A 25152-nucleotide genomic window follows, 5' to 3' on the forward strand; every position below is an offset into this window, starting at 1 on the left:
CTAGATTCCAGAGAGGAACAAAATATCTTAATTACAGTGCCTATGGCAGTTCCCCTGTTTGAAATTCCAGGCCAGGAGAGGGGAGGACCCTCCCTGTCAGAACACGCTCATCTCGCTACCTGCTGGGATAGGTATCGGGAATCTTCCGCTTGTCAGTTTGGGGCAAAACCAAGACAAGAGGTGCCGTTACCACAAAACCCCGAGTTTCTGAGACTCGCGGATCACGCAGTACGAGTTTGCCTCGGGAAAATTGAAATAAAGCTCGACACTGTGAGATGACGTATTTCCGGCGCCGCGACGCCCGGAAGCCAGGCGGCGCCGCGACCTGAAGGCGGGGCCTGGGATGGGCGGGCACTGCCGGGATCGGCGCGGGCGAGCGCCGGAGGCGGGAGCGGAGGAGCTGGGCGGGGCCTTGCGACCGGCGGCGCCGCTCTGACGCCGCGGAGAGCCGGAGAGTCAGTGGGTCGGGCCGGCGAACGACTCTGCAGCCGCGCCTCTCTCCTTGCCTCCTCGGCGGCTCAGCCTCGGCTCCTCTCAGCCCCCGGCGTCGCCGCTGGCGCCGCCGCCCGACCCGCAGGCCGTAGCGGGCCGCAGAGCCCATGAGGGCGCGGGCCCGGCCGCCGCCTCCGCGGCGTCGCCAACGTCCCCGGGCGCCCCGAACCGGCGCGGGCATGGCCGCGGCATGAGCGCGGAGCCGCCGCGGGAGCTGGAGGAGAAGGTGGCGCCGGAGCCCGAGGCGGGAGCCATGCCGGAGAAGCGCGCGGGCGCACAGGCCGCGGGCGGCAGCGCGGTGAGCTCGGCGTCCGGAGGTGTCACCACCCCAGGCCCAAGTCAGGGGCGACTGCGGGGACGCGGGGCCGGTTTGGGGGCGGGGTGGTCCCCGGCCCTCCCGGGTGCGGACAAGCCGACCGTCGTGGCCGCTCGGGCAGAGACTTGGTTTCTAGGAAAGCCTGTCCTTTTCCGGGTCAGCAGCCGAATACAGCGCGACTGCGGGCTCTCCTAGTACTGCTTACCGTACACAAAACTTTAGATGCTGTGATTATTGTTTCGAAGGGTGCCAGACGTGGGACCGCGACTCCGAGCGACCTTGTTCTTCCAGAGCGCCTGGTGCATTTTCGCGGAGTAGCTTCCGGCTCCGACGCCGAGCGCGGGAGCCTTGGACACCGGGAAGTTGGCTGCAAGGGAGGCTCTCCTTCCTGATATCGGGGCGGCCAGAGCACACAGTTGGGGAGAAGGGCCCGACCCCGCAGAGGACCCTGTGCAGGCCGCTTTCTAGTTGTTTGTGAGGTTCAGATACTTTCTGACAGCGGTTCAGGGTAGCACTCATTTAACTGGCCTGGTTTCAGCTGAGCAGAATTTGTCACTTTTATAGAGGAACACTTAAGCACAGAGTCTTTAATGACTTAAAAGACTTTTTTTTTTTTTACCTCCTGGCTGTTTAGGACTTGAAGAAGCTCTAATAGCATGGACAGGTTTTTCCAAAGAAAAACAGAAAAAAATTTAGGAATGTTAAATTTGTGTAAGTTAGGGTTTTACCTTAAATAACTACTTTTACTTGTAAAAAAAAACATTGAATGCTTTTATTTTGGTGATGTGAGTCCCCATAGTAGAGCTGGGAGGACTGGAGAAATAGAGGAGTAAGCAGAATAGAGAAGGTAGGACTGTTTTCCAGTCCTGGTTCTACCAGAACCCGTGAGACACCAAAGTATTGTTGGCTCAGCTTTGCCATTCAGCACCTATTCAGTAAAAGGAAGCAAGGGCCTATTTGCCCAAAATGAGTATTTTTGACAAAGCATTGGTGGGAAGGAGGAGGAGTCTATAGAATTTTTGTCTTTGGATTATTTAAATGTAGATTTATCTTCCCCCTAAAACAAAACCTATTTGCGACCTATTTTCAGTCTTTCAGTAGAAGGCCAGTAATTACTATTAGTACTAACCACTTGCTAGTGGCTAAGCTAGTAACCCAAGTTAGCGTCCTTCATCTTTTTCCATACCTACAACCTAAAATATATTGGTAAGTTGAAGTAAGTTTACCAGGTGAAGATTTTAGGTAGGTAATTCTCCCAGTATTCCTTGGTTCAGTTCCTCAGCAATTTTCAATCTAAATTTTGAGACCCTTTTTCAGCTTACCTTCAGTCTGCCCTCCATTGTTGATTAGTGAGTGCTAACATGTAAATATGATCATTAATCCTACCCTTAAAATTTTTTCTTTGTATCCCATTTGCTTACAGGATTCAAAAAAATAACCTAACAGGCCAAAGCTTTATGTCATAGTGGTTAGGTGAGCTTGCTTGGAATTCCATTTCCCACCTTTTATTACCTGTGTAACTTTGGACAAGTTATGTAACTTCTGTGAATTAATAATATTTACCTCAAAGTATTGCCAGGGTTACTGAGACCTAGCACCTAGTAAGTCCTCAGTACTAGTAGCTGTGATTTTTTCTCAGTATCTTCAACATGGTTGGTCAGAATATATAATATCCCCGACTGATAAAAGTTCTCTCCCATTTACTAATCTGGATAGGAATTAGATTCCAACCTAAACTCTAACTTGCAAATCTTTTGTACAGGACCTTTTAAGGGATGTTTAACTAAAAAAAATCTACATTTTATTCCATGATACCTTTTCCTGTGAAAATTTGCTGATTCAGGCACAAGTAGAGTCCTCCCAGTCTTTCCTTGTCTTTTAGGGTATATGTGTCAGTATTGATAAACTTTGATGAATACTGATAGTCTTCTTGATGTTTGCTATACTTAGTGAGATGACTGGCATAAGCAAGTGGTCACATTCAGGTATTGCTTTTTTGGAATGTATAGAGACTAGAAAAGCAGTGAATACCTTTAATCATACATGTTCATGTCATATGCCAGAATTCCCAAATTATGTGTCTCTTCTGCTTGCAGTTTCTAGCACTTCCAGGTGCGATGTTCTACAGCACCATGGCTTGACTTCATTTTAATGTGTTGGAATTTTCTTATATCTTGATTCCAGTGATATTTATGGTTTCAGAGTACTCAGGAACTAATAACCTTAGGGAGGATTGCCCAGATACAGGTTATTAACAACTCTTTGGTACCTTGTCTGGTAGAGTGGTGAGTTATATTGACTTGAAAAATGGAAGTGAACCAAATATTTACTCCAGGAAATCATTGCCTTCTAGAAAAGGAAAGTGTGTGTAATAAGTTCTTGTTTTATTGTCTTCTTTTTGCTCTATCCCTCCTAATCGTGTGTCCACACACCTTCAGATATTTTAGCAGAATTACTTGCATTACCATTAAATGCAGAATTTCTATATTCTTATCCTGAATAACTTGGTAAAGAAAAAGTACTTTTAGAACCACTTACCCTTGAGCATCAGATGAGAATTAAGATTGGCTGCAAAGAAAACCCACCTAGGTTTAACACACCACCTTAGGATGCTCATGGGCTCCAGAGGCAAATGTGTGGTCTCAGGATCAGTGTCATTCTGGAGACATTTGATGTCTATTAAGTTTATTTTCCTCAGACTGTTTTAGAGGGATCCTTAGAAAGGCTAATGTTGATTTTTGAGAACAAGAATGTTAAATACTCTATAGGCTAAATGGAAGTAATACTGAAAGCAGGTTATGGTTTAAAAAGCAATTAAAATGGCCAGGTATCTTTTATTTGAAGTGATCATACTGGTTCCTAACAGCTGTTTACTGTTTATATACTTTCTTTTTCCTTCGCTTTTTTTAATTGTGATAAAACACACATAGCACAAAATTTACCATTTTTAGTGTACAGTTAATTGGTATTAAACCATCACCACCATCCATCTCCAGAACTCTTCATCATGTAAAATGGAAACTTAAGCTCATTACAAGTCAGCTGTAATCATTATTTTTCTACCTCTTTTTGTCTCCAGCCATTTAGTTATTTTGTTACTAAACACGAGCTTACTTCAGAAATTAGGATGTGTTGCACTAAATAATAAGCCAGCCTCTGAACTTGACTTAAAATTAACTTCTCCTTCCCTTTAAATATGCTCTCCAAGGGACAGCCTGTAGGTAGCAGCTGTAGTCACCTTCTTGCTTTCCTCACTTGGCATCTACAGTTTTATTCAAAAGTGTTTCTGGCCTCTCTCCCTCAGGAAACGGAGTGCAGGAAAGGTTGGAAGAGAAGGAAAGTTCCCACTTTCCTTATGCTGTTGTGAGATGACGCCACAGCCTCTGGATCTAGCAGATATTCAACCTGACTCCTTCTAAATGTTGCCATGGATTTTTGGTGTCCCTTTCCATCATTAGGATTTTTCTGCCTATGTAAAGGTTTATTTTGTGACTCTCTTTAGTCTTGGGAGGGATGATTAATTTTTCAGATCCTCTTTTTTTTTTAATGTCTGATTATACTCATTTTATAACTCTTTCTGGTTTAAAAGGTCCTTCATGTGGCTAAATTGGTATTTTATTCTGAATACCTGGGTTTTATCTACACTTTCCTCCCACATCAGTCTTGGGCCAGCCTCAAGGCATTTTTGTGGATGAGACCATCTTGACTACGGTGATAAGCATAAAGGGGAAAGGGAGGGCTCCTTCCAAGCCAAGGTGGTCTGTATGGGGTGGGAACGGTCTTTCACCCCAGCATCTTCATTCTGTTATGCTTCCAAGCCCCTTCCTACTCTCTAGACTAGGAAACATATTGTTACTATTTATGTACTAGAGAGCTCTTTCCAGTGAGGCAGAATGGTCCCCAGAAAATCTAGATATATTTCTACCTCTCACCTGGTTTTGCTAGAAATTGTTTCATAAGTCAAGAACATTGTTATATTTATGTTGCAAGGATATGGCCTGCTTTTACTGGCCATATTCAATTCTCCTGAAGTAGGTGACAGTGTTATATGTGACTTAAAAGTGAAAAAATACAGGTGCATGAAAATAACCTTGACTCACTGAAAATGACCAGGCTGACTAAGTGGTGGAGCTGGAGACTCCTCATCTCTGTGTACTAAACTAATTTTAATTTGGCAGCCCAGTTCCTCACCTTATGGAATTGCCTATGTAGTCACTTCTCTTTTCACTGTCCACGATTGAGGAAGAGAAGAGACTCCTAGTGACCCGAGCTTTGTTTTGCTTTTACACTTGTGCAATTACAGAGTTAGCTCCACTGCCCAGAACTGTCGATTATAAAATTGACAAGAGATCTGAAGAAAATTGTAGAAATCGGTGGATAATCTGCTTTTTGATAAACAATTATTATGCATCTGACTGATTCCTCCTATTTGAAAATTTCAGATGTGCCCTTGATATTATGAATTTTACATATGAGTAGTTTTTGTAGACAGTTCTAAGAAGTACTTAAATGAAAGTCTCTGTTTCTTTGCAAGCAAACAAGACAAGCATTGTTTTTATCCTGTGATGTGGTAAAAGAAAAAAATTCTATGGGATCAGTAACAAGATGATAGGATGTTCCCTGAAGAAAAATAGTGGCTTTATGTGTTGCATTGCAGCCTCTGACACATGTGAGTGTCATGGCCATGAAATAATCATAAGATAATGCATGGTGAGATATGACCTTTATTAAGTATTAGGAACTTTGAGTACTGATTTAGAGAAATCGTCAATCTTAAATTACCATTCTTTTATGAAATAGTCTGTAGGTAGTACACCTACATGGAGGCCAAATAGTTAGTGTACACTTTTTTAAAACCTTGTATCTTTTGACCTGGCAATCCCACTTCAAGGAAATTATTCTAAGACACTGTACAAAACCATACAGGTATATTTCAGGATGTGTATTATGCATTGATCATGTAATTACAGAAGATTGACTAAATTAAAAGGGATCTGATGAAACAATTGTGATGCTTCCATGCAATGGGGTATTAAACTATTCTTTAAAATGAAGCACCTGTATAAACAAAACAAGCAAACAAGTAAATAAAAATCATAAATAAATAAAAATACATGCCTCTTAAAAAAATAAAAAATAAAAAAAAAATGTTTAAAATGAAGCACCTGTTGATATGGTTATGGAAAATATGTGTCATGAGAAAATAAGACTGCACAGAAGTATCATCACATTAAAAATACATTTTTAGACTTGCGTTGGAAAATATCTGCAAGAATTTATACCTTGCAGGTACTAATGATCATTTCTGGAGTTGATTTTTAGAGTATTTTAACTTCTTGTGTGCTTCTATATTTGTATTTATTCATTTTTCCATTGAATATATTTAAAGACTAATGGAAAGAAATATAAATACTGGAAGTTGCACACTTGTGGGTATCTCACAGACTTCCTGTTCTGAGAGTGCAGGCAACCTCAAGTTCTTTCCTCCTTTCTAACTACCCCTCCCATCTCACTGACAGTCTGAGAATCTCCCTTTCCTGTGTGAGCTTGATCCTGCTCCTTTGCAGATGTATATGCAGGAGGGACCAGTATCCAGTTTTAGTTTTCTCAGTTTATATATGAAAGCACTAAAGCCCCCAAAATTGTTTAAAGCAGAGCCAGAATAGAACTTAGGTTCTAGCTGTTAGAGAATTTTTTCCTCCATGGACATTCCTAGAGTGATCAGATGTTTGTTTAAGCCTGTTGTCTAAGCCAAATTCTTTTTTTAAAAAAGATTTATTTATGCATACAAGAACAGGGGTGTAAGCTAGAGGTGCAGGGGGTGAGAGGATTCACCAGAGACAGTGGGGAGCAGAACAGGTAGATCCCCTGAAATACACTGCTAAGGGGAGCAGTGGGCAAGACAGGAGAGGTCTGCTGTGCCATGTGTGGGTCACTTCTCTGGCTGGCTAGCTGGGGAATCAGACTCTGCTGCAGTGGCAGGCTATAGTTTGATAGCCTCTTTAACCCCAGCGCCACCAGGGAGGCCCCTAAGCCCAATTCTGAACAGAGCCACTTTTTTACACTTAAAAGTATCTGGTTTGTGAGATGAATGTTTACTCAGTCTAACAACGGAAGGAGCAACAGTGTATAGAAGATGCTTTCCACAACTTGAGTTGAAGGTATTGTCTGACCTTTTAAATTATTTTCTAGGCATTCTTGAAGTAGCTGAGAGGTCATATGGAAAGATACTTGTCAATTTTTTTTTTCATTCAGAGATGACAGTTGAAACTGTTAAGAAATCCATTTCTGAACTCATTGGAGATTTTGTAATCTTGGTTTAAGAAAGTGAGAAAAGGGATTTCCTAATTTGTGTGTCCAGGGCCATGTGCTGATTCCATATGTGAATGTATACATATAACTGCTTTGATTTTTGTCTAGTGTAGGCATGCATACCTATACATTCAAGTTTTGAAATATATATACTCTTAAATGTCTTGATTGTGTTGATTTTGGGAATGCTCACATGACTTGCCCAGAAGGTGCTTGAACGTATTCTTTTGTAGGAGCTTGGGAGAGATGTAGGTGGAAAGAGACTGGAATTATTGTATTGGTGTCAACTGATAATAGAGAAGATTAAGAAGGAGATTAAGGGGTGGGAAAAACAGAGGCTCTAAGCCTACATCACTAGGAATGCTGATATTTAGCTCTTCTGATACAAATAATAGTTATTAGTCCTTACCACTGGTGACTTCCTGTTTTCAGCATTAAGAGTGTACATACAGTTGCTTTGTATAGTCACTTAACTGTATAGTTCTGCTACTTTTAGACCACCTTAGACTGCCTAAGAGGAAGACTACAACATATTTTTGTTTTTGTTGTTGGTTACTCTGTTTATTTGTCTTGATATAACATTGGTTTAAAACACTGTTTATGTTTCAGAGGTATAGATTCACAACTCTTCTGTGTGTATGTTACCACACACATACCACTCAGACACCTAAAATCCTCCACCATTGTCCTTTGGGCCTCTTCCACCCTTTACTGCTCCCTGCTACTCTGGTAGCCTTGATTCTACACCCCTAAATATACCTACTAGAAGAATGCAAAAAACACTAATTCAAAGGGTTATCTATACTCCTATGTTCATTGCAGCACTAGATGCAATAGCCAAGTTACGGAAACAACCCCACTGCCCAAGGACAAATAAGTGGATTAAGAAGATGGTATATTTACACAATGGAATACAATAGCTGTTCTTAAATGTATGCTGTCTGCCTCAGGATCTTCACTTGATCTGAAAGATTACAGTGTACTAAGGGCATTTCTTTTATTTCTAACTTCAGTTTTAAGATTACACAGTGATCATTTTACAGTTTACTCACAAATAAGGCATCTAGAGTTTACCTGATAAGAACCTATAGCATCTTTTATGTGAGACTATTAATATGCCCGCCTCCCCTTTAAAAAATATTTCATCTTATGAAAAGCTGCTGAGTCACCCAAACTGAAGTATTGATAGTTATTTTGTCCTTTAATCTCTGGACTCCTGCTTGGCCACATCTGTGGAATTGGAGAACAGGCTGAGGTGGGAAGTGCAGCCATATACTACATCCCAGAAAAATTAAAGCCTTTCTCCCATTTGCTTCCTTGTTGGCAAGTTACTGATACTTATTGGGTAGTATGATCTTTGAGTTGGGGATCAAGTACTTGACAAATGCAAGTCGCTTTTAACTTGATCTTCTAGTTGACAACAAATGACCTAAATGACAAAGGACAAATATACTATTTGTTCTGAACTTCTCAGGTCATGTTGAGAAAGCAGGTGAATGGGTTGGTGGACATTGTCCTTTTGCCTAAATATACACCAGCTAGGTCAGACTACTTAGTGTGGGGAAAAGGCTGAGTGGGTTAGTTAAGGTCTGCACTTTACTTTGCTGGAGGAACTATGTACATTTGACTCCTGTACCGCTTACTCAAGTTGCTGCAGTTGAGGCTACCTGCCATATGTATGTACTGATTCTATTGATGAAGAAATTTGGTCTTTCTAAGAAAGGCAGTGTAGGTGATAGAGTGATTAGTAGGACACACTTTGGAGATGTGGCACCTACTGTGTGAATTAGGCAAGCTACAAAAATTCTCTGCATCTGAGTTTTGTCATCTCTAATACAGGGGTAATAGTTAACTATCTCAAAAGATTGTAGTACGTTAAGATGCTAGTACTTACCAGTAATGAGTTTTGATTAGGGCTTGGCACAAGGTCTTTTGCTGGTGGTTCTGCTGCTGTTATAGATCACTTTTGACTGGGTATAGCTCAGGATCCTTTGTAATAGACTGGTCTTACCTGTGTCCTTGTCCTTCAGACAGTTTACCTCCATTTCTAATTTTGCATTTCATGGAATGGGAGTAGGTATAGTTACTTTTTTTTTTTGCTTCCATTATCCCCAGCATCTGACATGTTGTAGTGTTTAACAAGTGTGTGTTGAATGAATTCATCACTTGGAGTTGCATGTTTTCATTCTTAAAGAATGTTGATAGATATGGGAATATTTACAGAATTAGCTCTTGGCAGCTTAGTTTGCCTTAAGTTAGGTGGTGGTCAGTAAACTGTTGAGTTTAAAAAGTTTAGTGAAATGCAGTTATTTTATAAATATTTAATGAATAGTGTATCCATGATAAATATATAAAATTTATTCAGTACTTAATATATATAGTGCTGAGGAAATTTTTATATTTGTGGAAAAGTTATTTCATCTGGAGAAATAAGCAGTAAAGTTGTTTTTGCTACTAACATTCAAATAATGAGCATCACTTTTGGCAAGGAGTCTATTCAAATCTGCACCCTACCATCACTACCGGGTTAGGACTGGTTGATTTAGCAGTTAAACAGTGTCTTCAACGACCAATTCCTTCTATTTTCAGCATTATTTACATAGTTCCAGACTTTACACACAGTCCACAATGTCCAGTGACAAAGAGTCTGTCAGCCTCTCTACATCTTTCTCACTTTTTTTTTAACTACTCTTGCATTTTTATTGCATTATATTCACATATCATTAAATACACTGTTTCAAAGTATAGAATTTAGTTTTTAGTATATTTATGTGGTTTTGCAACCATGGTTGTATTCCTTCTACAGTTGGTTATGAACATTCGTGCAAAAGTTTTTGTTTGAATAGATTTTTTTTTTGTCTTAGATATTGTAGAATTTTGTGGTATGTGGTAACTATTTAACATTTTGAGGAACTGAGAAACTTTTCCACAGTGACTACCATTTTGTATTCCCACAACAATGTATGAGAACTTCTGGTTCTCTAAATCCTAACACTAGTTATCATTTTACTTATATCCATTCTAGTGGGTGTGGTATCTCACTATGATTTTGACTTACATTTCTTTTATAGCTTATGATGTTGAATTTATGTCCATGTGCTTGTTGGCCACATGTACATATTCAAATAATATTGCATTATAACATTATATAAGGTTTCAAGGGTTCATCCCTGATAATCTTTACCCACATTTTAATTGTGTTATTTATTTTATTAGGGAGTTATAAGATTCTTTATGTATTCTCGGTTCAAGTTTCTCATCAGATAAGAGTTTTGTAAATACGTTCTTCCAGTCTTATCTTGTCTTTTCACAGCCCAAGTCTTACTTTAATGAAGTCGAGCATACCAACGTTTTCATGCATGGACAGTGACTCTAGTGTTGTATCTAAACTAAGTGGCCTTACTTTTAGGTTTTTGATTACTTTCCTTTTTTATTAAAATCATAATTTTAACATTTTACCCATTTTTAAGTGTTCAGTTAGTGACATTAAGCACATTAACATTGTTACGTAACTGTTACCTTCCTTTGTTCATCTCCAGAATTGGTCATCCCAAACTGATTTCTGTATCCATTAAACAGTTTCCATTTTCCTTTCCCTCCAAACCCCTGGCAGGCACCCTTCTACTTTCTGTTTCTATGAATTTGACCTCATGTGAATGAATCATACAGGATCTGGCCTTTTTTGACTGGCTTATTTTACTTAGCCAAATGTCTTCAAGGTTTATCCATGTTGTAGCATGTGTCAGAGTTTTCTTTATTTTTTTTTTTCAAGGCTCACCACAGTGGCCCTCCTACTCATCACAGCTATTTTTTTTTTTAGACTGACTAATTCTATCTGCTGATACAGCTGGTGTCTTCACCTTCCTACTGTTGTCAGTAATGCTTTATGAACCTGAGTGCACAAATCTCTTTGAGACTCTGCTTTAAATTCTTTTGGATATATATCCAGAATTGGTATTTCTGGATCACTGGATAATTTTATTTTTAATATTTTGAGGAACAGCTAAACTATACTGTTTTCCATAGTGACTGCACCATTTTACATTCCGACCAGTAGTGCACGAGAGCTCCAGTTTCTCTACATCCCTGCTCACACTTGGTTTTTATGTTTTATTTTTAATCACAGCTGTCCTAATAGGCAAATGTGGTCCTGGCATAAAGAGACCACACGAAGTAATAATCTCATCATGGTTTTAATTTGCATTTCTTTAATGATTAGTGATGTGGAACATCTTCATGTCTTTCTCCTTTACCCATTTTTTGTAATTGTTGAGTTGTAGGAATTTTTTTGTATTCTGCCTGTTAATTCTTTATCAGATATGTGACTTGCAGTTATTTCTCCCGTCTTACGGATTGCCTTTTCACGCATGTGATGAGCAAAATGAAAAACTTGTGCAAGTCCAATTTATTTTTTTCTTTTATTGTCTGTTCTTTTTGGTATCTTTGCCAAAAACCATTGCCAAATCCAGTGTCATGAAGCTTTTCCCCTATATTGTCTTTTAAGAGTTTTACAGTTTTAGTGCTTCTGCTCAGAACTTTGGTCCATTTTGAGTTATTTTTACATGGTATAATAAGGTAAGAAGTTCGGTCTCATTCTTTTGCTTATGGATATCCAGTTTTCTAAATACCAGTTGATGGAAGAGACTGTCCTTTCTCCGTTGAATGGTCTTAGCATCCTTGTTACAAGTCATTTGACCATTATGTGAGTGTTTATTTCTGAATTTCATTATATTGCATTGGTGTGCGTGTCCCTCTTTATGCCAGGACCACATTGATTTGATTAGCTTTGTAGTGTGATTTGAAATCAGGTATTAGGAGTAAGCAAATTTGCTCTTTTTAATGATTATTTTAGACTTTCTGACTACTAGTGTCTATAACACTTATCTTTGTGCTCTTTAAAATAAAATGGGGGCCTCCCCTGGTGGCACAGGCAGTTGAGCACAGCACTGTGAAGGTGTCCGCAGCCTCTGCAGCACCGGTTTGATCCTGGCCAGCGAGGGTCCCACATGGCGCGGCAGACCTGTCCTGTCACGCCCACTGCTCCCCTCAGCAGTGTATTTCATCAGTCTGCCTGTTCTGTTCCCCGCTCTATCTCTGGTGAATCCTCTCACCCTCCTGCATATCTAGTCTGTACCCCAGTTCCTGTATAAATAAATGAATAAAATCTTTTTTAAATAAATAAATAAAATGGTAAAAGATGATATTTATATGAATATTCCTTAATATCACATAGTTATGTGCGGACTGAAAACTAAGATAGGAGAACTGCAAAAGGGACCTTATAAAGTATTAAGAGCTTAATTTAGGGCCTCTGTGGTGGCGCAAGCGGTTGAGCGCCACGCTGTGAAGCTGTCCGCAGCCTCTGCAGTGCATGTTCGATCCCTGCCAGCTGACGAGAATCCCACATGGCGCGGCAGACCTCTCCTGTCTCACCTGGTGCTTCCCTCAGCAGTGTATTTCATCAGTCTGCCTGTTCTGTTCCCCGCTTTGTCTCTGATGAATCCTCTCACCCTCCCATGCATCTGGCCTATACCCTGGTTCTGGTATAAATAAATATTTAAAAAAAAAAAAAAAGAGCTTAATTTAACCATGAGGGCAGTGAGAGTTAATAATTGCTACATAAGAAACTTTGTGGCTTGGGGCCTCCCTGTGGCGCCAGGTTAAAGTCTCAGTGCAGGGGTTAAAGTCTCAGCACTATCAAGCTATCTCCAGCCACTGCACAGAAGTTTGATCCCCCAGGGAGCTAACCCATATGGCGCAGCAGACCTCTCCTGTCTCGCCTGCTGCTCCCCTCAGCAGTGTATTTCAGTAGATCACTTGATCTGCTCCCCACTCTGGTAAATCCTCTCACTTCCCCGCATCTCTGGCCTACACCTCAGTTCTTGTTTGCATAAATAATTTTTTTTTTTTTTAAGAAAGAAAGTGGCTTAAAACAACCACCATTTATTACAGGTTCTACAGTTCTGCTACCTCTGGGTTAGTAGTTTGGAGGTACAGTCAGCTAAGGTGGTTTGGTGAATTTACTTAGAATTACTCATGCTTCTACAGGCATCAGGAGGCTCCATAGGGGTGGAGTAATCTAAGATGACCATGCTCCTATTTGCTAACTGATTTGTCTGGGGTCATCATTTGCTACTAGAATATTTATCCACACTGTCTTAGCCAATGTAGCCACTTCCCCAGACAGCTGTTGGTTAGGGCAAGTTGTTAAGCCAAGCCCAGATCCAGGAAGTGGAGAAACATTTTGTTGAAATTGGCAGTATAGTCATGTTGCAGAATAGTTGTGTGTACATGAATGAGCAAAATTTTTAGCTCATTTTCTGCATTCTTCCTCAGGAGTGATGGATGAGATTTGTCGTTCAGACTAGTCACTGAGTCAAGAAAGAATAGGAGAATGCAGGGAAGAGTAGTCAGGGTAGAGTGAAGAGACCATTGCAATGGTCCATGGGGGAGATGGCAATGTGAGTTTGTAAAGATATCTCCAACACACATTTTGTCCTCTACTTCTAGATATCTCAAGATGTTCCATACTGATTTAGGGACAAAATGGAGAAGGGAGACATTGAACTGATCCAGAGAAGCTGTCCTATATAAACCTCAGCTGGAAATAATTTGATAAATTTGGCCCAGATAATTTTAAGGCAAAACCTATGATACTTTTTTGATCAGCCACCAAGAGTTTAGGAAGAATAGAAGGAGGGCAGATTTATTTTTATCACCTTATTTCAGTTGCCCACACAAAGTTCCCACTGTTCCAAGGCCTGCTTATCAGTGCTTCATTTGTCTCCTCTGTTGTTGTTTTTGGATAGGAATGAAAGATACCTTAATGAAAGTAATTTATATAGAGCTAGTGAGTCAGATGTAGAAGAGATGTTTGCTAATTCAAACAACTTTTAATTGATATATCTAAACATATGTGAATGAAAAGATGGGTTGTCTTTTTTGTCAGGATGTTAAAAATAACATAAAGATACATGCCCACAAACTAATGTGTCTTTTTACATATTTAATTAGCATTGTAGTCACATGGATCTCTCTCCCAATGGTCTCCATAAATAGAGCTTCATTGCTTAGGAAAGAGCACAAAATCACAGAAATCGCAGAAAGTAGAGTAGCCCTCCTATGCTTTCTACTGTGAGCTATTCTCAGCATTTGTAGAGAATCTTATATGCATCATGTTCAGTGAATAAAATAAATGATTCCAGAGGATAGTTAGGCTGTTTGTTGTCATATTCACCCATTATTTGGAAGCAGTTACTTTGCCACAGAGGTAATACAGCTTTATAACACTGGATTTGGCAATGATTTCTGGCAAAAACACCAAAAAGAACAGACAACAAAAGAAAAAAAATATTAGTAAATGCAGGTAGACTATTTACTTTCTTAAATTTATTTTTGCTGCCACTTTTTTGTTTTTGTTTTGATATAAATGCTTAAACATTTCAGACATCACCTCATTTCATAAATACATGTATCTTTAAGAAATAAAGACTTTGGGGGGAAAAATCACATTTCAGTACCATTAATACAAGCATAATTTGTTAGTATCATCTAATACCCAGTCCGTTTTCAATTTCCATGATTGGTTTCAACAAAACCTAAAGTCTGTACACTGCTTTTGGTTAATATTTCTTAAATTTCTTTTAATCTATATACAACATATCCTTCCTTTCTGTTTTCTTTGTGCAATCTTTTTGTTGAAAAAACTGGGTCACTTGTTTCAAAATTTTTTCTATGGTCTGGGTTTTGTTGTGTAAAGGACCCAAGAAAAGATATTAGTCTCAAGAGGTGTTCTTGTTACAGTGGTGTGAGAGAAGGGCTGTTTGTGATATATCATTGAACAAAAACAGACTAAAATTTTTTCCTTCTTGGTGTTTACATTCCCTTTCCAGGTGAGATAGGCAATGAACAAAAATAAATCAAAGTTTGTTAGAAAGGTGTGTAGTAGAATGATACGGGAGCTGAGAAGGTGGTAAAGAATAACGTAACCTGATTTATATTTAAGCTGGTCATTCTGGCTGATGTTCTGTGGGTGATAGGGCAAAGGTGGAAAGCTGCTCTGTAATCTAGTCAAGAGCTAGTAAAGGATCAAGAAGGGACAGAGGAGTCAGAGATGGTAGCAAGGTTTCTGGTGCCAGCAGCTGGAAAAACTAATAATGAAGGGTCTGGGAAGTCTTAGTCATGAGCAGAGGCCAAATACTTCCTACCATTTCCATTCACCTTTGGTAGTGAAAACTGGTGCTATTAAAAGTTGTGTTGTAGGGCCTCCCTGGTGGCGCAAGAGGTTAAGACACAGCACTGTGAAGTTATCCACAGCCACTATAGCACGAGTTCGATCCCCAGCCAGGGAGGTGACCCACATGGCACAGCAGACCTCTCCTGTCTCATCTGTTGCTCCCCTCAGCAGTGTAATTCAGTCAGTCCACCTGTTCTGTTCCCCACTCCGTCTCTGGTGAATCCTCTCACACCCTACAGCTCTGGCCTGTACCCCAGTTCTTGTGTGCATAAATAAATCTTAAAAAAGCAAAAGATTTGTGCTGTATTAAGGCTCTGATTTTTTTTTTTACTTAATTTAAATTTTGTAAAGTGCTTTTGTTTTGCAGATACCTTATTTAACAGTGCTTAAAAACTGTTAAAATAGTACTTAATAGATCTTGCAAATAATCTAGGTATTTGCAGTTTGCATTTATAATAACAATTGTTTTTGGCTCTATATTTTTTTTCCAGCCCATTTGGCAATAAGTAGGATGCATCAAGAACATCCAAGAAGGACTCCCTGGTGGCCTAGTGGTTAAGTCTCAATGCTATCACACTACGGCCTGAGTTCAATCCCCCACCAGGGAGCTAACCCACACATGGTGCAGCTCTCCAGTCTCACCCAATAGCTACCCTTGGGAGTGTATTTCAGTAGATTTGCCTGTTCTGTGTCCCACTCTGTCTCTGGTGAATCCTCTCACTTCCCTGCACCTCTAGCCTACACCCCAGATCTAATACACAAACACACACACACACGAAATTTAACATTAATGCCATATGATTATCTAACATTTAGTCCATTATCAGATTTTTTTCCTCTTATCCCCTTTTCCTCTGGAATCCAGTTTAGGATCACCCATTTGGTTGTCCTGACTCTAATCTCCTTTAATCTGTATGCATCTACCTACCTTTGTCTTTTAAGACATTGGCACTTTTAAGAAGACAGTTTCTTGCAGAATCCAGCAGTTTGGATTTGTATGATCAGGTCTTCATGATTAGATTGTAGTAAAAGCGTGCACAGATGCAATTTTATCTTTTCAAGGTTTAAAAATGTAACTATAACAATAGTGTAAGTTTTATACAGAATTTTGTAAGTATCACTTCCAGTTACTGCCAAGTGCTAGCAAAGTACCTGATCTTGTAATAAGCATTGTCACAGAATCAAAGAACATTAAGTAGAGGGGAACTTTAGATATCATATCCAGAAGTCACGAACTTCAGGAAACTAGAATAGGTAGTCTTAAAACAGAAACTGAAAGTTGGATTTTGACACGTAGGCATGACATGTATTTTCAGATTTGACTTAGTCCTTATTTATATTTCTTCCTCCAAACTCCATTATTTAAACCATCTGTGCTGCCCCCTGAAACTTTTGAGCATATACCCCACAGGCCAACCCCTTCTCATTGTGCAGCTAGGGAACTTATTAGGCTTAGAGAGGCCAGTTGCTAAGGAGCACATAATCAGTAAGAGAGAATTGACAGGTCCAGGAACTTCCAGTCTCTTGAAGGCCCAGTTGGTTTTCTACCAAAACTCCAGTGATGTGCATTGATAGAACAAATAGAAAGTCTATAATATTGGCATTTTCCATGATTAAGGAAGATAGAGGGATCACAGATACCACAGAACGAAGTTTTTCTCTTAAATAATATTGATAGATCCTAAGTTGATTTTTTTACATGGGGGGGCAGGGGTGTGTACGGGTGCATTTGATACCCTTTAAGATAATAAATTTCTTACACGTTTGCAGTTTTTCATAATAACTTTCTTTTTTAGGTACAAGGCTTTGGGAGACCAAGTGTATACCATGCTGCCATTGTCATCTTTCTTGAATTCTTTGCATGGGGTCTATTGACAACTCCAATGTTAACTGTAAGTATTGCCAATCTAGGTCCTTGCTTGTGAGGGCAGAAGAGACTTTTTTTAAACATATACCCCTGGGACTTTGTGTTTGAGCAAAACTCTTGTCAGCCATTTAAGACAGCTTATTCCATTGTGGTGTTTTCCACAATGTATAGTATATGTTATCTGCAACAGAATATCTGGGCTGTTTCTTAAGTTTTCATGGGTAGGAAGACATTCCCACTGAACCAGAATCTTGGGAGTGATGTGAATGAACTATATGTTTAGGTAGATTAAGATGTCCTAGAGGAAATTATCACAAAGCTTTAGTTTGTAACTTGCTTTTTATAGAAGTAATGGCCTTGGGCTTAAGAATATAGTAAGTGAGGGCCTCCCTTGGTGGCGCAGCGGTTGAGCCTTGGGCTGCGAAGCTGCCCGCAGCCTTTGCAGTGCCGGTTCGATCCCCAGGCACCGGCAAGGGTCCCACATGGTACACAGACCTCTCCTGCCACGCCCGCTGCTCCCCTCAGCAGTGTATTTTGTCAGCCTGTCTGTTCTGTTCCCTGCTCTGGCTCTGGTGAGTTCTCTCACCCTCCCACGCTTCTGACTGTACCCAGTGCTTGTATAAATAAATAAATAAATCTTTAAAAGAATATAGTAAGTGGGAGGTTGGTGAGTACCTTGTACAATGAAAGTGGTGATTAAGAATGTCCAAATTTGGGCTTCCCTGGTAGCGCAAGGGATTAAGCCTCAGCACTATGAAACTTTCCACAACTACTGCAACACGAGTTCGATCCCCGGCCAGGGAGATGACCCACATGGCACAGCAGACCTCTCCTGTCTTGCCCACTGCTCCCCTCAGCAGTGTAATTCAGTCAGTCCACCTGTTCTGCTCCCACTCTATCTCTGGTGAATCCTCTCACCCCCCCCCCACACCTCTGACCTGTACCCCAATTCTTATATGCATAAATAAATCTTCAAAAAAAAAAGGTCCAATTTTCCATTTTTGGTGGCTTACCTACAGCCATTTCTTTGTAGGGCTGCCTGGAACACAGTGGTACTCAGTAAATATTTTCTTATAACAAGTATATGTGGGCACATACATCTGTGTCCTTGAGTGAGTGCTTCTCCAAGACTTTTTTAGTATGCAGATAGACACACCAGGACACTTGTTTTAAGGAACATGTGTTATTTTTATCTCTGACGCTAGTTCACTAATTCCCCCCACCCCCAGCTTCATTAGGTTATAAAGTTAAGAATTTCAAAACAGTATTTTTCTGATACAACCAATTGCCTATAATCTGTTATAGAAGTTAAGCCATTTTCTCAGTATAGAAGCAATCCTGTCATTATTCTTTATTTGGCAAGAATTCACATTGAAATGAAGGCCATTTTATTTAATTTTTTTTAAAGATTTTTTTATTTATACAAGAACTGGGGTATAGGTCAGAGGCGTGGTGGAGGGGGAGGTGAGAGAATTCACCAGAGACAGAGAGGGGAGCAGAACAGGCAGACTGACTGAAACACACTTCTGAGGGGAGCAGCAGGCGAGACAGGAGAGGTCCGTCCTGCCATGTGGGTATCTCTCTAGCTGGCCAGGAATCGAATCTGTGCTGCAGAGGCTTCAGACAGCTTCACAGTGCTGCACTCAACCCGCTGCGCCACCGGGGAGATCCCTGAAGACCATTTTATTGTTTTTGATGCCCTGTCATAAATTCTAAAGCCTTCTCTCAAACAGTTGAAATCCTTGGTTTTTTTGATGCTATACCAGATTGTCAGATTCCTTTTTATTTTAATTAATTAATTTATTTTAATAGGGACTGGGGGCTGATGTGCCTTACATTATCTATCTTCCTTTTACCTGGTCTTTAGGAATTTCTCTGAAAATTGTTTTATATTTCTCAGTGCAGGCATTTTTCACTAGATTTATTTCTAGGTATTTGACAGTGTTTGGTGTTGTAAGGAATGGAATTTGAAAGGTTTAATTAATTTTTTGTTTCTGATGAATAAAATAAGAATTTGTTTTTGTGTATTGACCTTTTATCTAGTGATTTTGCAAAATTCACTTATTAATCCTAGTAATTTATCTGTAGATTCTTTTATCCACATTCATATCTTTTGTGACAATTTTAACTCTTTACAATCCTTTCATAATTTTATTTCTTTTCCTTTTCCTTTTTTTTTTTAAGACTATGAGCCAGTACAGTGGGCATCCTTATCTTACAGATGACCTGTGGTGGAAAGCAATCTAAAATTGATCACAAAATACTATGTTTGCTTTAAACTTATTTTTGTACATAATGTTTATCAGAGAAAGGACATTCTCTTCTGTTTCTGCTTTGCTTAGACTGTTATCATGGGTGGATATTAAATTTTATCAAGTGAAGTTTCTATATACAATCAGTTAATAATTAGATTCCCCCCTTTATTCTGCTAATGTGGTTAGTTACATTGATTTTGAGTGTTAAACCACCCTTGTGTTCTTGGAATAAATCCTGTTCAACTAGTATAACACATGTATTTTGGAACGACCCTGGATATGATTTACTGGTATTTTGTTAGTGTCTTTGCATCTATGGACATAAGATAGGTTGGTGTGTTTTTCTTTCTTTTTAACATTTTAAAAGGACAGGTTTATTAGGAAAAAGAGAAAGAAAAAGAGGCACTTGCATTATCACAGATGGTCAAGAGAGTGATATTCTTGTGCCTTAAACAGTGGTTCTCCTTAAATGTTTTATTGAATGAGTTGGTGTTATAGTTGGGATTCATGTTCTTTCTACTCTACTCAGTCAGTCAGTGATGTGGCAATTCATACCCCATGTTTTGAAATCTAAGTTCCTATTAGAAGCTAGAAAAGCATATGGAGTTTCATGAAATTTACACATTGACAACTAACTCACTTTGAAAAGTATAGTGTGAGGCAAATAGCATTATCAGTTTGCCACCTGTAATCTAGACATGTCCAGTAGCTCAAGTATAGTTCTCCAACCTAGCAGAAAGCCCTATTCCTCAGAACTGAATGTACACACTATTGCTGGTAGGTACTCTTGATTTATGAAAGTGTGGGTGCTCTGGGATTTCCTCTATAATAGAACATAGTTCATCATGTGATTGTAGAGCTTTATGCCACTTTACTTTTTGAGTCCTACCCCATTCAGTTCTGCAATCTAGGTCCTTGCTTGTGAGGGCAGAAGAGACTTTTTTTAAGCATATACCCCTAGAAGTCCCATCTAGAAGTCCCATTTCATAGAATTATGCTTGAAGTTATCTTAGGGGCAAATAAAGAGTCAGCAACTTTGAGAGTAAAATCACCAGGAGCATATTTTGTCACCTTTTAATAACCAATTCACTTAGGATGTTTTTTATACTCCTTAGGATGTTCAAGTTTGTTTTCTGTTTTTTTTCTCCTGGATTTTGGAAAATTGGCTTCTTTGAAGATCTTCTTTTTCACATTCATATCTTACTGTCTATTCAACTCTTAGGTTTTGTTATTCCTCTTCTCATTTGTACAGATTGTCCAAAAGTATCTTGCTATTCGTAGCTTTCCAGGAATGCCGTAAATTTAGTTTCATATTTCTTTTGTCATATCACTGGACTTCTAGGTGGAAGTGGAGAAAAGTAGCAGTGTGTATGTATTGTGTATGTGCATGCTTGCATATTTGCAAACATTTTTTTCTACTAGACATTTGGAATTACCAGTTTGGAACCATTATACTCCAGATTTAAGGCTAGGATTTCCTTAAGTACCAAGGTGACGTGAAGCTGGGTTGCAGGCCCATATTTGAGTTTGTATGACCCTTTGCAGTAATTGCTCAAAATTGTTGGTGGTTTTGTGAGTAGCCGATCAATGATTTAATTTTGCTGCAAATGCTTTTTTGTAATGAAAGCATTATGAATAAGGGGTTTGAGTATTGGGCGTACCTTTTAGGTTTTGGACCTGTTTAAATTTCGGCCTCACTGTTTGTTACTTTTACATGCTTTTCCGAAATTTTTTTCATGTGTTACTGATTTTTTAAAACTTTTCATTACATGAATCTTCTTACCTAGTCTGCCAGTACCACAGGCAGAAGTCTTCCTTTTAATTTGTTTTTTTAATTATTTTGACATTTGTTTGCTTTTGTAGGTTCTGCATGAAACATTTCCTCAACACACTTTCCTCATGAATGGTCTCATTCAAGGTGTAAAGGTAAGAACATTTTTTGTGTGGGGCCTCCCCGATGGCGTAGCGGTTGAGCGCTGGGTTGCGAAGCTACCCGCAGCCTCTGTGCGCCGGTTCGATCCCTGGCTGCCGGGCAAGGGTCCCACATGGTGTGCAGACCTCTCCTGCTGCCTGCTGCTCCCCTCAGCAGTGTACTTTGTCAGTCTGCCTGTTCTGCTCCCTGCTCTGGCTCTGGTGAATTCTTTCACCCTCCCGCACTTCTGACTGTACCCAGTGCTTGTATAAATAAATCTTTAAAAAAAACAAACAAAAAAAAAAAAAAACATTTTTTGTGTGGTTCACAATGAACTAAAGCCAAGAATCCTTGGTAGTGTAACTCTGGAAGTTTAAATGACACTTAGGGAGTTGGTTACTATTTGTTTTGGAGACCTAACTAAATTTTTAGCTGGATTACCAAAGTCAACATAAACTTCGACTCAAATCCATAAGGCATAAAATGGTTTACTAGTAACAGCAATACTTCATTTCTACTAACATGTATATAGCAGTTCATATGTGGACCTTTAGCTGCTCTTCCTATCAACAGAATAAAATGGATGAGTGTTACTGTTTTGTTTGGGGTTTTGTTTTTGGTTTTTTGCCATAGTCTTTAGTTGAATTTGTAGTCTCTTGACACAGCTGGTGTTCTACTTTCTGAACTTGACTTAATTAGTCTTCATTGTTTAAATTTTAATGTGATATCTATTAGAAAAGCTTATGAATTATATTTTAACCAAAAGTGGTTAAAATATAATGCTGTGTTCCTGCCCCTCTTTGTTAAAAGGGGGCAATTTATTTATTTATTTTTGGCAGTCATTTACCTATTGTTATAATTGGTGAGTACATTTTCACACTCCCATATGTGCATATGCTTCTCTGACCCTCCACCAAAACTCACATGCCACTGTCCTGTCCCCTATTTCCTTCTCCCTATTCCCTCTGGTTAACCAGTGTATTTTTCAACAGTTTAAGAATTATTTATGCTTTGCAGTTTGTGTTGAAATTTAAATAAAGATTGAGATAGGAAGTTTTTGATAATTACAGAGATGAAGAGGTATATTATCAAAAATCCGGTTTATGGTCATTTAAGCACCAGTTTATGAATAGTATAGATAAAAAGAATAAGAAATAAAGAGCACATTGATAAACTATAACACAAATTTATCCTTAAAGTAGATTCTGAGGAAGTTACTCTATCTTATATCTGTGGAGTAGTTAATAAAATGTGGTCTAGTCTGATTCTACAAAAGAAAATCAAGTAGGTCTACACCCATAGCCAAGGGACATGCCACAGTTGCACCTAGGGGTAGCCACTGTGTTACTCTGATAAAAAGCATAAAACAAAGGTATTTGGTTGATTCAAGGGCATGAACAAAGACTTACTCAGTTTTTGAACTTTAATTTGTTGAACTTCAGTGAAGATTATGTACTTTAATAATTGGTTGTTTCATGGGTGATAGAACCCTCAGCTAAGCACAGCTGTGTTGATATTTTACTGTACATGTGAGTACAATGGAGTTAATAAAGGCTTCAGATTACTTTGGCTTTAAAATCCTATTCCATACCTTATTAACTACGTTAACTTGGTGATATAATTTAACCCCCAAAAGAACCTTCTATAGCGTGTTTATGAGGATTAAATGACCTAGTATATGTGAAAACTATTAGCACAATACATTTATGTACTAAATACTCAGTAAATGTTGCTTAGAAAGATATGTGAAAATCTAAAACTATTAAAAGGAAATCTTGGTGACCATCCTTACAGTTGGGGGAAGGATCTTTTTTTTTTTTTTTTTTTGGAAAAAGAATTCATAAAGGAAAAATTGAAAAATTCACATCACTGTTTTAAGTTTGGTAAATTAAAACCACCATCATTAAAATTAAAAGACAAATGATAAACCATTACTTGCAAAATGTTTATAATAGAAGGATGAATACGTAAAAGCACTCTCAAAGTAAAACCATAAGAGAATGACTGCTATCTCAGAAGGGGAAAGAAGCATGTAAGCTGACTCTTTACAAAAGCTGTCAGTGTAAAATTTTTTACTAGGAAGCAATGAATCCCAAATTAACAGAAATTTGTCACAAAAAGTGAGTTGTTTCATGAAAAAAATGAAAACTTTTAGTAGTTTAATTGACTGTATTTTGTTCTTCACTGATGCCATTGCTCCCTCAAATTTAGCTGTAAAATTAATTATATTTGAAAAAGCAAAAAACTATTCATTTTTAAAACTTTTTAAGAGTATTAACCCAACTGATTTAGTGAAGCATTCTTGAGTTTTGTGTGTTAAAAACATGCTTAACACTTTTTTATGTAAAGTATGTAAAGTATAAAATTCATATGTAAAGTATAAAATTCATGCATGGTTGCTTCAGTTGTCTTTGTCCATTCTTTAGATGCTTAAAAAGTTTATTGCATTTAATTGAACAATAGCTTAAATAGGTATTTTGTCAAATTAGAAGGGCCTATAAGCAATGCCAGAATTAATGGCCAATTAATTATGCCACCTTAAACACCAGTTTGGACTGGCAAACTAATTATGCTTAAGGAACTGTGATTAATTGTGGTTGATTTGGCTATCCATCCTTGGACTCCTGCACATCTTGTTTATCTAGTACTTGGGCAGTGATAACTTAGTATGATAGTCCTGACTTCTCAGATTAGTCTCAGACTATTCTCAGATTTCATGTTTGCAAATCTGCTGTCAAAGTTTATTTGTAATCCTCAAATCAGTACATTGTTTTGTGGTCATTCACTGACGGTTAGTGGACAGGGTTGTTTAAGTTGCTCAAGTGAGGTTGAACAAGCTGATGTTCTGTCTTTTTGTTTCAAGTCTCATACTGTAAACATGTCCTTTTTGTGACTTATTTAATGTCACATTTTTGTATTTTTGTACCTTTTGTTGTTGGGATTTTTTAAATGGCCCCAAGTGTAGTTATGAAGTGCTGTCTAGTATTTCTAAGTGCAAGAGGGCTATGATGTACTGAGGGAGAAAATAATGTGTTAAATAAGCCTCATTCAAGTATGAGAAGGATTGGAAAGCTGTCCATAAGTAAGTGTGGTGGCCATGTGTGCAGACAGAGCATGGGCAATGAGGACAGTGGCACCAGCAGGGTCTGAGGAGCACGCCCATGGCTACCTCACAAGTTCTTGAAGTCAAATAGGAATTGCCATGAAAGTGACCAGCCAGCAGAGTGACTGGCAAATATTGGGGATGTAGTAAACAGGAGTTTCATAACTTCCTGTTGCTTAAGTGTGGTGGTCTGTCTCTTGCTTCCCCTTAGCCTCAACTCTGTTCAGGTTGCATTATTCCCTTCTTAAGTTCACAAGCAGACAGAACTTTAACTTAGAGAATCTCCTTTTCTTATGGATATTTAATATATGCATATTCATTCTGTTTGGCCCTATTAGCTATTTATAGACCCCTTGAGAGTAAAAAGGTATATATTCATTTGGGTGTTTTAAGTTGTACCAGTTGATTCTTAGAGCTTTTGCACATAATAGATATGCTATATAAGTTGTTAAAATGGATTAGGCTTCTTTCTTCCCGTATGCTTGGTGTGTGCTCATTTTAACCCTTTGCACTCCGCTTTCCCCTCTCAGGGGACATTAGTAGCCAATGTCCAGAATGGTTCGGAGTGCAAAGGGTTAAAGGACCAACTATGTCATATATATTCCATATTCTCTTTTCCAACTTCTCCCAGAAAACAAGCTCATTTACTCTTTCTTCCC

General features: G+C 38.9%; 1 protein-coding gene across 1 annotated transcript in view; it reads left to right on the forward strand.

Annotated features, from left to right (window-relative positions):
• Positions 1–452: 452 nt before the first annotated feature.
• MFSD14B (major facilitator superfamily domain containing 14B) overlaps positions 453–25152 on the forward strand; it is a 43426-nt gene continuing 18726 nt past the window's right edge. Inside the window, exons 1-3 of the mRNA XM_037491845.2 lie at positions 453–790; positions 17153–17248; positions 21342–21404. Coding sequence (XP_037347742.1) covers positions 683–790; positions 17153–17248; positions 21342–21404 — 267 coding nt within the window. The 5' untranslated portion in view covers positions 453–682. The remainder of the gene's footprint in view (positions 791–17152; positions 17249–21341; positions 21405–25152) is intronic.

Source organism: Talpa occidentalis, unplaced genomic scaffold, assembly GCF_014898055.3.
Source record: "Talpa occidentalis isolate TD23 unplaced genomic scaffold, MPIMG_talOcc4v2.1 talOcc4.7, whole genome shotgun sequence".
Classification (NCBI taxonomy): Eukaryota; Metazoa; Chordata; class Mammalia; order Eulipotyphla; family Talpidae; genus Talpa; species Talpa occidentalis.